At 43.2% G+C, this 13,360-nt stretch overlaps 1 protein-coding gene across 2 annotated transcripts in view; it reads left to right on the plus strand.

The window, feature by feature from the left end:
• The window catches only part of chd7 (chromodomain helicase DNA binding protein 7), an 83,514-nt gene extending 70,587 nt beyond the window's left edge, over nucleotides 1-12,927 (plus strand). For both annotated transcript variants that reach the window (XM_088310667.1, XM_088310668.1), the window contains 14 exons: nucleotides 323-452; nucleotides 747-853; nucleotides 2,111-2,537; nucleotides 2,687-2,895; nucleotides 2,972-3,919; nucleotides 5,143-5,309; nucleotides 5,587-5,826; nucleotides 5,977-6,147; nucleotides 6,245-6,478; nucleotides 6,569-6,784; nucleotides 6,873-7,013; nucleotides 7,096-7,200; nucleotides 8,623-8,803; nucleotides 10,098-12,927. In XM_088310667.1, coding sequence (XP_088166793.1) covers nucleotides 323-452; nucleotides 747-853; nucleotides 2,111-2,537; nucleotides 2,687-2,895; nucleotides 2,972-3,919; nucleotides 5,143-5,309; nucleotides 5,587-5,826; nucleotides 5,977-6,147; nucleotides 6,245-6,478; nucleotides 6,569-6,784; nucleotides 6,873-7,013; nucleotides 7,096-7,200; nucleotides 8,623-8,803; nucleotides 10,098-11,083 — 4,262 coding nt within the window. In that variant the 3' untranslated portion in view covers nucleotides 11,084-12,927. The remainder of the gene's footprint in view (nucleotides 1-322; nucleotides 453-746; nucleotides 854-2,110; nucleotides 2,538-2,686; nucleotides 2,896-2,971; nucleotides 3,920-5,142; nucleotides 5,310-5,586; nucleotides 5,827-5,976; nucleotides 6,148-6,244; nucleotides 6,479-6,568; nucleotides 6,785-6,872; nucleotides 7,014-7,095; nucleotides 7,201-8,622; nucleotides 8,804-10,097) is intronic.
• Nucleotides 12,928-13,360: the final 433 nt, after the last annotated feature.

Raw genomic sequence — 13,360 nt, forward strand, 5'->3', positions numbered from 1 at the left:
ACTCGGACAACGCACACACGCAAACACTGGCTTTCTGTCTTGTCAGCAGCTGGTTCCTTGGGTCAGCCCTTCTGCTGCTTTTTTTGTCTTTTCTTTGTTTTAAAATTGATGCTTATTGCATACATGTAAGCATGGGTTGGCCATTCATACAATACGACGTCTGATGTCTAAGTAAAAAGCTAAGTGATTTGGAGAGCGGGACTTATTTTTGTGGTTCTGATCACGTCTATACACTGTATGCATTTTACTTTCAAGAATTCAAACTTAAGATACAATATAAAAAAGAGAATTCAAACTTGAACATCTCACATTCCCTCTTCAGGCTATGAAAAGTACAACTCCATGAGAGCCGACCCCACTCTGTGTTTCTTGGAGAGGGTGGGTATGCCTGACGCCAAGGCTATTGCCGCTGAGCAGAGGGGCAACGATATGATGGCAGATGGCGTCGAAGGGTGAGACAGTCCTCTTTGCTCACCCTCCCTTTTTTTCCTGTATTTTTCCTTTTTACTGTCTGTTTGTCATATTACTTGTACCTGCTGTTCATTGAAGCAAATGGTTTTGGATTGATGTAAATACAAAGTTTTTTAGACTGCAGTCTTTTATTAATGGTCAAAATTAATCTTCTCTTCATCAGATATTTTAGATACTGATACTGTCTTGTTGCAAAATGTCACTAGATCTTTGTAAAAACATAAATTCTAATAATAAATTGTAAACTCCTTGCATGCCTCTCTAACCCGCTACAGTGAGGATGAGGATCCAGAATACAAACCACTTCGGATGCCTTTTAAGGATGAAATGGATGATTTCACCAACTCTCCTCTCGATGACACTGGGGAAGGAGAAGCAGAGGGTATTGTATTTTTGAGTTATGTGTTTTCCTAAAAAAAAATAAAACTAGCGCCGCTTTGTGAAAAAAATGTTTAATCTCCATGGGTGTAAATGGCATAAATCCCCTTTTCCTCTCAAATTAACAAAACCCCAAAGTACGTTTGAGCAAACAACGATTCTAGTGATGAAACTGAATGGATAAAGAGGAATCCTGCGCTATTCCTCACAGCTCAATTTCATGAGTGCCAACATTAAACCTTTTCTTGGTGAATTAGTGTACTGGCTAGAGGAGGACCGATACATCTATTTAATTGACGTGCCTGCTCCGTGGTCTAGCTACATTCATAGGCACTTAACTAGTGCACAACGATGCTGGCTACGCGTTACTTTTTAATTAACTTGTTTTAGGTTTTCGCTCATGCACATTCTCTCCTGTCATTGCTGGAAATTGCGTAAAGCACGTAGCATACATGATAATAGTTAGTGGCACAGACCAAAAAGGTGTTGCTGTCTCATCATGATAAATCTCCTTGTGCTCCAAGAATGTTATTTTGGAGCGTACAGGGAAGTGTGTTGCTGCCAGACCATGTAGACCAGCTAATATTTTTTATAAAAGAAAATGGTATGCAACCCTTTTGGCGAAGTTATTTCCCGTTGCATACAATTGTTCTTTAAGCAGAACAGTCACAGCGGCAGGTTAATCTAACGTGGAAATATGCAAGTTTAATACTGGTGGATAGTTGTTGGGGGGTTTTTTCCAAAAAAGTGAATTTTAAATATTGTGCAGTTATATGAAGCACTTTATCAATTTATAATTAGTGAAGACCTTTCTTGTGTATTTATTCTGTGGAACAAACCATCTTATTGTGTTAAAAGGCAAGATAGTTCGTTCTGTTTCATTTTGTTATATATATATATATATATATATATATATATATATATTTATTATTTATTTATTTTTATTTTTTTATTTTAAAATCCATAAAGCTGAGTTGGTGTTAAAGCATTCTATTGTGTTTATTTGGAGTTACCTTTAATTAGTACAGGTTTATTTATTGAAAAGCCATTGTTGCCTTATTGTATCGAAATGTCCTTTATAGTATTGAATTGTATTGTTACAAAATAGCAATATAGCTTTGTGTCAAATCGTTGCGCCTTATACCACTACATATCGTATTTGTCAAAAAATTTTGTTATACCCCTAGTGCTGGTATTTTTTTTTTCCATCTTAATTTGAGGTTACTCATAAATGTTGATTCTTGTATTCCCGCTCATGAAGGTAAATCTGATGAAAATGGTCAAGGCGTGCCTTCCACGGGCGGTACTGCAGGTTCCAACGAGCGACTCTATTGGCCGGCCGCCTCAGCTCTGACAGCCCGTCTGCGTCGGCTTATCACTGCCTATCAGCGTTCCAACCGCCGCGAGCAGCTTCGCCAGGAGGCCCTCAACAGATCTGATGGCCGCAGAAGACGCCGCCGGGACTTCCTACCTACAATTGCAATGGTTACAGATACAACAGGTGGAGGAGGAGGCGCCTATATCCAAGATCCAACAACAGTATTCATGGCTGAAGGAACCCCATACCTCACTAAAGGAAGTGCTTATTTTGCTAAAAGTGGGCAATTTATAACAGAAGAGTCCCCAATGATGACCACAAGCGCCCTGATGACTGATGGAGCCATGTACTATAAGGAAAGAAGACAAAGGTAAAGCAAATTTTCATAACGATTTTTATTAGTTTGTCATGTCAGCTATATATCAGAACCTGTGCAATTCGACCATAATTTTGCTGTTAATTTAAAGCAATCGTATAATTAGTGAAAACCTTTCTTGTGTATTTCTGTTTTGCTTTTAGATGGACTCGTCGTGAGGAGGCTGACTTTTACCGTGTTGTGTCCACATTTGGAGTGGTCTTTGACACCCAACGACAGAAATTTGACTGGACACAATTCAGAGCCTTTGCCCGATTGGACAAAAAGACAGACGAAAGCCTGGAGAAATATTACTATTCATTCATTGCAATGTGCAAACGTGTTTGTCGCATGCAGGTCAAAACTGACACAGGTGAGAAATGGCGCATACGTCCACATCTAAATGCAGCGCAGACTCTAATATTGCCAGTATCTTTCTGCTTCAACAGAACTCCCCGACCCAACACTGATCATCGACCCCATCACGGAGGAGCGTGCTTCCCGCACTCTGTATCGTATTGAACTGCTTCGCCGCATCAGAGAACAGGTTCTTCCACATCCGCTGCTTTCTGAACGCCTCAAACTCTGTCAGCCCTCCCAAGATCTCCCTGAGTGGTGGGAGTGTGGCCGCCATGACAGGGACCTCCTCATCGGAGCTTCCAAGCATGGTGTCAGTCGAACAGATTATCACATCCAAAATGATCCTACCTTGGCCTTTCTGGAGGCGCACCAGCGTGTTACTAGCCAGCGAGGGACTGTTGTCAGCATGGGCGAACTCTGCAAAAGTGGGATAGGAACAGCAGAGAGCAGCCCTTCAGCTCTCCTCACGCCTGCAGAGCTGGCTAGTGTAGCAGTTTCTGCAGAAATACCCCTTAATAGTGATATGGTGGAGGCGGAACAAACTCGGGTGAAAACTGAGGAAGATGATTTCAAGACTGAAGTTAAAATGGTGGCTGAGGAAGAAGAGGCCAATGTTGTCATAAAGACTGGAACTCCTGAACAAATTGGGGAAAGTCAGCTCGACATTAAAGATGAGAAAGAAGCCACGGCTTCACCAATGTCAGGTGTTAAAGAAGATACTCGACCAATAGCAGAAAAAGAGATAAGCGAGGAGATAAAGGAGAACACTGAGAATCTTTCCAAGCCGACTGAACACGACAAAGAATTAATTGACGAGACAAGTGTGGCTCCTGTTGACACTGCCACTGACCAAGTGATAGCGAAGAGCCCAGAAGCACAAATGAGCCATAATGCTGCGGAGGAGGAAGAAGACCGAGCGGAAAGGGAGGGCACCAAGGCTCCAAAATCTCCAAAGTCACCTGACGCAGAAAAAAGCCCTGAAGAGGAGGAGAGGATGGATGAAGATGACAAATCAGAGAAATCATCACAGGCTGAAGGTGGGGAATTCATTTACTGTATTGCTCAATAGTCAAGTAAAAGCTCTGGTAAGAGTGTTTTGTTTTTTTTTTCTTTTTTTTTTTCGCCCAACCTTTTGCGGTCGACTGCAGACTGCTCCCAAGTAACTTGCAAGTGGTGGGGTGGAAAGGGTGGGGGGGGAGTGTGTGTCCGTGCATGTGCGTGTATGTGCACGCACATGTGTGTTACGTTTTTTTTTTGTGTGTGTGTGTTCGTCTATGCTGCAGCCTGCGCACCCTATCTAGTCTCCTGTCCACATTTTTCATTTATTATTTTAAGTATTTCACCTTTGTACGTAAAACCTCACTTCCTGTCCCTTCAAATAAGGTGCTAAGCTTATTTGCCGGAATTTCAACTCAGTGGTCAGCGCAAACAGGAGACGTGTTGCCGGTGCAAGTTCGATCCCCGAGTGGATTTGACGCCAATAGTTGATGATGAATGACATTCTGGGATGGGAATCTGTGTACCTCATGATTCAATTAAATTCCAATTCAAAGGCCTTCGATTCAATTCCGATGCATTGCTACGTTGGGTTACGTTTTATAGTCCATGTAAAACACTGCTGCCTGTTTCTAAATAATTGCAGAACTCAAGGAAGAGCAAGGATTTAGATTTCACACTTTTATTAAAGTTTCAAGTCAACCTGGTTTACAATAGTGTGTCTCCTATAGCAAAACATCAAGTGCTATTTGTGGACCGACAAACGTTAAATATGAATTGAATACCTCTGAACCGATGTAGAATCTTTTTAGTAGGACAAACAATGCATCGAGAAAAAAAACGATACCCCTTCAACATACCCCAAGACCCCATCTGTAACAAGATGGCCGATTGCGGGAGGTTTGCTCCTTGAAAAGCAGATCTTGATTCAGAAAAGACTGGGTACCCCTCATTTATTGGGTGGTCCATTTTAATTTGACTTTATCCTTGCCCATATGTATGAATAATTTCACATTGTTTGTTTGTCATTCTAATAATTGCTATGGAAATATTCCTACAGTATGTATTTTCAATAATTTCTTCCTGGTTGCCTGCCCCTCTATCATTTGACATCACTTGGTCGGAGGCCTATTTCGGGTTTCCCCTCAAGAGTTTAAATGGGTCCTGAGTACCGGGGCAAGATAACAAAATGAGCTTGTATCCCTTGATGACAATTTTCAAGCTCTATTTAATTACGATTTTAATGTGACTTTCCTTTTCTTAGCGAGTGCAGTGTCCGAGCAGAAGAACTTCGACGAGGACAGCATTGCATCTTTGAGTACATCTGCTCGAGATGAAACCAGAGATGGCTTTTGCCCTGATGACCTGCCAGAAACTTCTGCCTTGCAAGCCTTACAGGACAGAACGTATGCCTTCACACTCTGGCCTAAGGTTAGTCTTGGGAAATTCATCATTCAATTTGTGCGACTCACCATCACTGAACACTGCTTTGGTTAGTAAATAACTCATTTTTTTTAGTTAGATGCTTTGATGGTGTTTTGTGGTATAACACAAAATTCTTTCTATGATATTGTAGCCTGTGCTATGGAAACACCAGTGATGAAGTGCGCATAATCAGCTGCAGTTACCTGCGCTTCAAGCCGGATCATCCCAATGGCACTTTTCTTGCATGATGCCATCATCTAACTCAGCTTTTCTCTACATTCAGGATCGAGTGATGATTAACAGGATGGACAACATCTGTGAGGCTGTCCTGAAGGGCAAGTGGCCTGTCAACCGACGCCACATCTTTGACTTTCCTAGCAACCTGTTGCCAGGTCATGGCTCCACAATATCCACAACAACAGAGAGCCCGCTGCAGAGGCGAAGTTTGGGCGAGCTGGCACTGACCGGGATCCACACCCCTTACAGTGGCCTGGAGGATAAAACGCTTTCATCACATGTTCATGTGAGTTCTCCAAATCTGACCTTCACTGATAGTTGCTTATATAAGTAACTAACGGCAATAAAGAAATTTAGTGATGTTGAAGTTTGACGCTAGACAGATTGAGCTGCAACCCCTTTATTATCAGCTGTAATAGTTGATTTTGTGTTGCAGGACGATCCTCTGGGACTAACGTTACCTCGACAGAGGAGGAGGAGAAGGAGGAAGATTGAGATTGAGGCGGAAAGAGCAGCCAAGAGGCGCAACCTGATGGAGATGGTGGCTCAACTAAGAGAGAGCCATGCTACCCTAGAGTCCCAGAGTCAGGCTATAGATCTCACTAAGGTATGCTTCTCTATAAGATCCTGTCTCGATGCTGGAGCTATTACATACAGGGGTAAAATATAAATCCTCAACAAAACTGCTTGCTTTTGTTGTTCAGGGTATGCACCATCAACACAAGAGTTCTCCCTCATTGGCTGGCTTCCCCAGTGCTCTGGTGACAAACCCCTCCCTAAAGGCCCAAATGGAGCTGCTGCAGCAAGCCCCGCCCTCCGGACACAGAGCCAACGGTTCGTTGGACGCTGACCTGCCGATGATGAGGAGGAGGCGGGGACGCAGGAAAAATGTAGAGGGCATGGAGCTGCTGTTTATGGGCAACAAAAGAGCTGCAGGGGTATGTTTGTTGCCTCTCGTCACTGCAGACCCAAAAATAAACCGCAAAGTCATGTTCTAGAAATCAAACTGACATTCTCTCCATTCTCAGGATGATGTTGATGGGATCAAGGTTTCAGGTGTGGAAGGGGTGCAGGATGCTGCCCGTGCCCACAGACCCATTGCGGTCTCAGAGCAGAGCCCCAGTGGAAGATCTCTTGCCTCTGGCAGTATGGAGGAAGAAGAGGCAACTGTTTCAAATAAAGAGCTCGGAGAGTGGCTGAGGCAGCACCCGACATACACCATGGACATGTCTGGATTTACACCAGTACGTCTTATTGTTGTGTTCATGAATTTTGTCTATTTTTTCCTTTAAATTTTTTTTTAAACCATGCTTTCCCCCATTGCTACTTTAGAAGAACGAAGAGTTACTGTTGTCTCAGTTCTCAAAGCCCAAGCAAAAGCGTCATCGCTGTCGAAATCCCAACAAGATTGACATCAACACGCTGACAGGAGACGAGAGAGTGCCTGTTGTCAACCGACGTAATGGACGCAAGGTAAGAATCAAAGTCTTCAGTCACTGTTTTTGTTGCCGTTTCATTCCCTATACGAAACTAACTCAGTCTTCCCTTCTTCTAGATGGGTGGGGCCATGGCTCCCCCAATGAAGGAACTTACTAGATGGCTATTGGAAAACCCAGAGTTTTCAATTGCACCTGATTGGACAGATATTGTCAAACAGTCGGTTAGTAGCCTTTTTTCGTCCCTTATTAACGACCCAAACCAACAAATATTCTACAGCAATGCCCTTGACTTACAAAGCTAAAAGAGAAACACTGATTCCATGTACTGGCCAATATCAAGGATGGTATTGCATATGATATTTTTTGGAAGATTTGCTTGTAAAATAATGCATTGTAGTACAATTTTGGAAAAACATGCGATATGGGTGTTGAATAGACAACATTGTAATATTTATATTTTACCTAAAGAAATGTAATTATCTAATGAAATAAATACACTTTTTCATGTGGCAATATGAATGTATTCTTAGCCAATTAATAATAATGCCACTTGATACTGTTGTATGGCGCTGCGCATTGAAGGTTACATTGAACTCGTGAAATTCAGATGAAAGCGATATGAAACTTTGTGCATGTCATTGCGATATGCAAATTGCATGGGCCACTCTTGCAATATTGACCAAAACACATTCCTTTGAGGAAGCGGAGTCTGGCCAATTTAAGGTGGGCTCTTCTATCTCTGGGGTTGCAGTTGTAAATGAGGTGGTAAAAATGATCCTCAGTGACCACATCCCAGGTTGTGGATGAGATCCGCCCAAAATGCCTAAAGGCTTTGATTGTTGTGGTGCTGTTGTGGGTGACACGCCTCTGCAACACGCCCAACATGGTGCACACCCTTTTTCAGAAGGGGGATCTATGGGTGTGTTCCAACTACTAGAGGATCACATTCCTCAGCTTCCTTGGTAGTTTCAGTGGTGCAGAAGAGGTTGGTCCATCGGGAAGTCAAATCTCAGATTCAGGAGGAGTAAAGTGTTTTTCGTCCCAGCCGTGGAACTGTGGATCAGCTTTTCACCCTCGGCGGGATCGTTTAGGGTGCATGTGTTCGCCCGACCATTCTACATGTGCTTTGTGCACTTGGAGAAGGTGTTCAAAAGAGTACCTCGGGGAGTTCTGCAGGAGGTACATTGGGTCCAGGGGGTACCGAAACAGTATTTCACAGTACAGCGGCATAGCTCTGAATTCAGGGCTTTGAATCACTTTCCAAAAGCATGCACTTTGCGTTAGGTCATTGAAGACTCGAAATTGTGACCATGTTTTGTGCCCTGTGATTGGCTGGTGATCAATCCAAGAGCTCCAGCTCACCCACAACGCTATTGAGGAGGAGTGTAGAAATGTAGATGGCTGAATTGGTAGATTTTACAATACAGTTCTATTTTTGTGGGGAACCAAAAATGCATGCGTTAGGAGGTGCTGGGACAGACTAAAACATTTAAATTAATTTGGGCTGAACTGATTTGCTATAAAAGTTAATTAAGTTACAACCTTAGTTACGGAAGAAATGAAACTTGTCAGTCAAGGTACCACTTTTGATCTTATCGTGTAATTGTTAATAGTTTTCTAATCCACCATACCCATTTGCACAGGGTTTTCTTCCAGAAGCCATGTTTGACCGTTTGTTGACCGGTCCTGTCGTTCGGGAAGAGGGTGTCCGTCGTCGGGGACGACGGCCCAAATCTGAGATCGCCAAAGCGGCGGCCGCCGCACAGGCAGCAGCCGCTGCGCAGGCTGCCCAGGCCTCACTGGCCACCGCCGCTTCATCAGCTGGTAAGAAAGCATCAATTCACTTGGAACATTAAGCATTAGGGACGTAACTATTCACTCAAGCCCGATTCGATTATATATTTTATTTATTATTATTATTTAATTGCTGCCACCCTTGTCTCTGTGAGCTTGTGTAATGCAGCAGCGATCCACAAACGAAATACACATTGTGTTGCATGTTTAGTGAATTTTGAATGGAACCAAAAACTATACACTGTCAAGTTGCACTATTATGAAATTACCTATAAATACTAAAAGAAAAACATATCTCACTTATCTGGAGTACCAATCCATTTTTAATGTAGAAGTGTCCGAAATAATGTGAATAAAATTGGGGAAATGCAGTGTGCTAAAGAAAACTAAAATCGCAACTTGAATTGATTTTTCATTTCGTTTTGATTATACCTGAATACAAAGTGTTTTGTTTTGCTTCTCTAGCATGCATAATATCATCTGCACATTCAAATTGTGCTGTGTGTCTAAAAAAATAAGAGAGAGAGAAAGAGAGAGAAATTTCAAGCGTGATGCATATCATAAAACTCTGAAATAACAGCAAAACACAATTGTGACCAAATCAACACGCATAACCCATTTCTTTCTATATTTTTTAGCTCTGTAAATTAGTATATTTTAACAACCATGTTCTATTGTTGGGTGTTGCCATTAATGGCTTGTGGCAAATCTGTCATGTTGTACTTTGGGTGGGGAAATTTCCGACTTCATAAACACAACGCACGGTGCGTGGTCGCAAGTTACCACTTTTGATGTCAATCACGCATATATAAAAACATTTATTTATTTTTTTTTAAAATACACCTGAGTTCGTTGATTAACACCGCCACGATCCACAATGAACGCTTCATTATGTTAGCGTAGCACAACAGGACCTTGCGTGCGACGTTCCATCATACACACACGGAAGCCTGTGCGTGCTTACTACAGCTAGCTTTCAGACGCGACAGTCCATGTTATAAATCAAATCACGCATCAGCCGTAACGTTTTTACTGTATAAATGCTCGTTTAGCACTGCTGTGTTGCTATGAAAGGGACGTTTACAACACATTAAGTAATTATGCGTGCGTTAACATGGCGTTGGAAATCGATTCTTTTTTTTTTTTTATATCGATGCATATTTTGAGTAGTTTATATCGATATTAAATAGCTTTTCGATGGATGAATCTTTACATCCCTATTAAGCACACTAGCTTCTTCAATATAATAACCGGTTTGTTTTCTCACTTGCTACACATCCAATGTGTCTTTTTCCAAGTAATGTGATGTGACTGCGTTTTGTAGGAGGCATCAACCCACTGCTGCTGAACAGCCTCTTTGGAGGGATGGATCTGTCCTCCCTGCAGAGCCTTCAGTCCCTCCAGTTGGCCGCCGGTCTCATGGCTTTCCCCACCACCACTGACCCCAAGCAGGCCGCTGCCAGCGCCGCCGCCGCCTCCATGCTACCCCTCATGCTGCCCGGCATGGGGGGCTTGCCCAACATGGCCACAGCTATCCCAAACATGTTCAGCCTTGGTGGGCTATTTGGTGGAACCTTGGCGACGGCCACCGCCGCTTCCAACCCGGCAGTAGCTTCCCCATCAGGGAACACCAACGGCACAGTGGATGGCGATGGAGGAGAAGGCGAGGAACCGAAAAGGAAGAGAAAGGAAGAAGATAAAGATGGGGGAGATGATGAAGAGGGGGTAGAAAAGGAGGACGAGGAGGAAGCTGATGGCAATGAAGCTGGACATCGAGCAAATAAGATAAAAATTGACAAAGAAGAGGAGGAAGATGGAGAGAAAATTGAGAAATCCCAAAGCAGTAGGAGAGCAGCCGCTCAGATGTCAGCTACGGCTTCTCCAGCCGACTCCTCCATCAACGGTGAAGCCGCCGCCCTGCTGGCCGCTGCCGGCATGTCGGCCAATTCTCTGGCATTCAACCCTTTCCTCCTGTCCACCATGGCCCCCGGCCTCCTCTACCCCTCCATGTTCTTACCTCCAGGCCTCGGGGGTCTCGGCCTGCCCGGCTTTCCTGCCGCTTCCACCCTGGCTGAGCTTCAGAGCGCCGCAGGCGTATCAGGTGGCAGTGCCGCTGCCGTGAAGCCTTCAAGAGATGACAAGACGGAGGCGCCGAAAGCGGCTGACGAGCAGAATGAGGATGAGGAGGCGCAAGGGGGGGAGAGTGACTTGGCCGAGGGGAGCGCAGCTGCAAAGGAGAACAGAAGTGAAGCCGAGGAATCGCTTTTGGAAGATGGGGGGATGATTGGAGATGAGGAAGAGGACGATTAGAGTGACTGACGGACTGAAATAAACCCAAAACTGACAGTGGCAGTGGACATTTCCTCACATTTGACCTTTCCCTCCCTTCTCCTTCTCTGCCACCTTTACACGCTTCCACCAACACAACAATTTTTTTTTTCTTTTTTTTTTTCCTTCCGCTTTTGTATTTCCTCTGTGTCAGAGAGGCACGAGGTGTGTGTGTTAAGTTAAATCAGAATGTTAGTGTAGTCACAGCTCACCTCATATTCAAAGACTTTTGGCCAGTTTGCATCTCCACTTGGTCTTCACAAAGTTCCAGTAGTGCTATCATTTCTTTTATCATTATTATTATTATTATTATTATTGTTATTATTATTGTTATTGCTGCTGCTTTCAGCTCTCAAACATTGTGTTAGTTCAACTTGTACTTGTACGGACTACCCGACGTTTCTGGGAAGCCTCTCATCTTTAGTGAAGAAATGTCAACTGTAGCGTCTCCAAAATGGATTGTGGGAGTTGGAGTTCAGGTAGCTTATTACTGTAGTTTTCCCATGTCAGACGCTTAAGGAGGATGAGCAGACCAACCTGACTATCACACACGCACCCATGCACATGCAACCTACCAGCCTACCACTAAACCCATTGTAGCCCTGAATAGCCTCCTGTAAAGTGGTGGGAATAAACCCCCCACCCCCTCCCTACGTTTATCTGTGTGTGCGTGTAAAGTGTGTGTCTACATTCAAGCTGAGCATCTACTGTTCAGCCCCTGTCCCACACTGTTTGAATACCAGTTTTGAGTCTTTCCACTGCCAGTCTCCAAATCCTGTCTTGTCACTTGGAAGGGAGCTAGTTAATAGCACAGCAAAGGCAGATGCGCTGGATCTGCCGTTCGTCGAGCCCCGATTGCTCAGTTTGGCACGGGGTAAACTAGCCACAGCCCCGAGAGGTCCCGTGAAAGGATTTGGAGCCACGGGGATGTTTCAGGTTGGTTCTTTGAGGTGGCTGTTGACATTTGGCCTGTCACACCCTGCTGGTTCGAGACCGCCCGCTGCTCCCGACGCTTAAATAAGACTGTTGCTCTAGTCACACACACTGACACCAGGCCTGGCCAGAACAGGACTGAAACATACTTCTAACTATATGAAGGTCAACATTAAATTTTGAGTTGACATTTTTGTTGTCTTTTTTTTTTCATTATTTTGAATACTTGAAAAGCAACAGTGGTTCTTGATTTGTTTCGATTTCCACATAATAGCTGAAGTGACTCAAAATAAATCAAGCGCCACACATGCTTCAAATATTTGAAAGTAGAGATCCAATCTTAATATTCACTATCACACCCATCCCAGTACACACACACACACGCACACTATATATACACTTTGTCACATCTCTGTGATGCTGAGACAGCAATAACTATGGCAGCTTTTGAATGTTCCATCATAACTCGCCCAACACACAGACTCTATGAATTAAACCACAAGTGTCATATTAATAGAAAAAAAATACCTAAAACTGTAACTGATGACAAATAAGTTCTGCAATCAGTTTTGTCTCACTCTGTTCCTGTTGATGCACTGGTGTTAAAGAGTTAAAGTAATCAGGTACCTTTATTACTTAGCTACTTTTCTTGAAAAAAAAATGGACTTGTTACTTTTAGCCAGCAAGCTGAAGAGCATTACCTCAAAATTCTTATCTAGCCTTGAAGTTTACAGACTTACAATGTAAATGTTTTTTCTCTGTTTTTTTTTTGGTTGTTTGTTTTTGGGGTTGTGTGTCTTTTTTCCCCCCCAGACATCATGTATTGATGACTTGTAGCTATGATGCTTTTAATAAAAGTGAATCATGATATTCGCCTAGGAAACCAAACCTCACCTCGTCTCAGCCTACTTTTTTTAAACAATTTGGGGATTCGTTTCACACTGAGATCACACTAAAAATGAAATTACAGCATTGTTTGCGACCATGAAATATTAAGTGCATAACTAGAACAGTTTAATTTAAATGAAAAACAAGTGCTAAAATAATCGTTCCACTTTAGACCTTGTAAAAGCGACTCTCCGGTCAAGAAGAGTTGAAGTTTAAAAAATAAATAAATAAAAAGCTGAATGTGTGTTGTAGCAAGTAGTTAGAGATGGCTTTCCTCTTACAAAAGGTTTACCAAATAGAAATTGACAGCTGGACGAGTGTGCGTGTGCATGGACTTGTGCGTGTCAGTTTGTGTATTTGTTTCAGGGCGGGGTCCAGCAAGTGGGGAATACTGTTGTGCAAATGCTGATCGTACCTAATGTCTCTTCAAAATTGGCA

This window comes from Idiotropiscis lumnitzeri, chromosome 12, assembly GCF_059441095.1.
Source record: "Idiotropiscis lumnitzeri isolate Australia: NSW breed Sydney's pygmy pipehorse chromosome 12, RoL_Ilum_1.0, whole genome shotgun sequence".
In the NCBI taxonomy this organism is placed as follows: Eukaryota; Metazoa; Chordata; class Actinopteri; order Syngnathiformes; family Syngnathidae; genus Idiotropiscis; species Idiotropiscis lumnitzeri.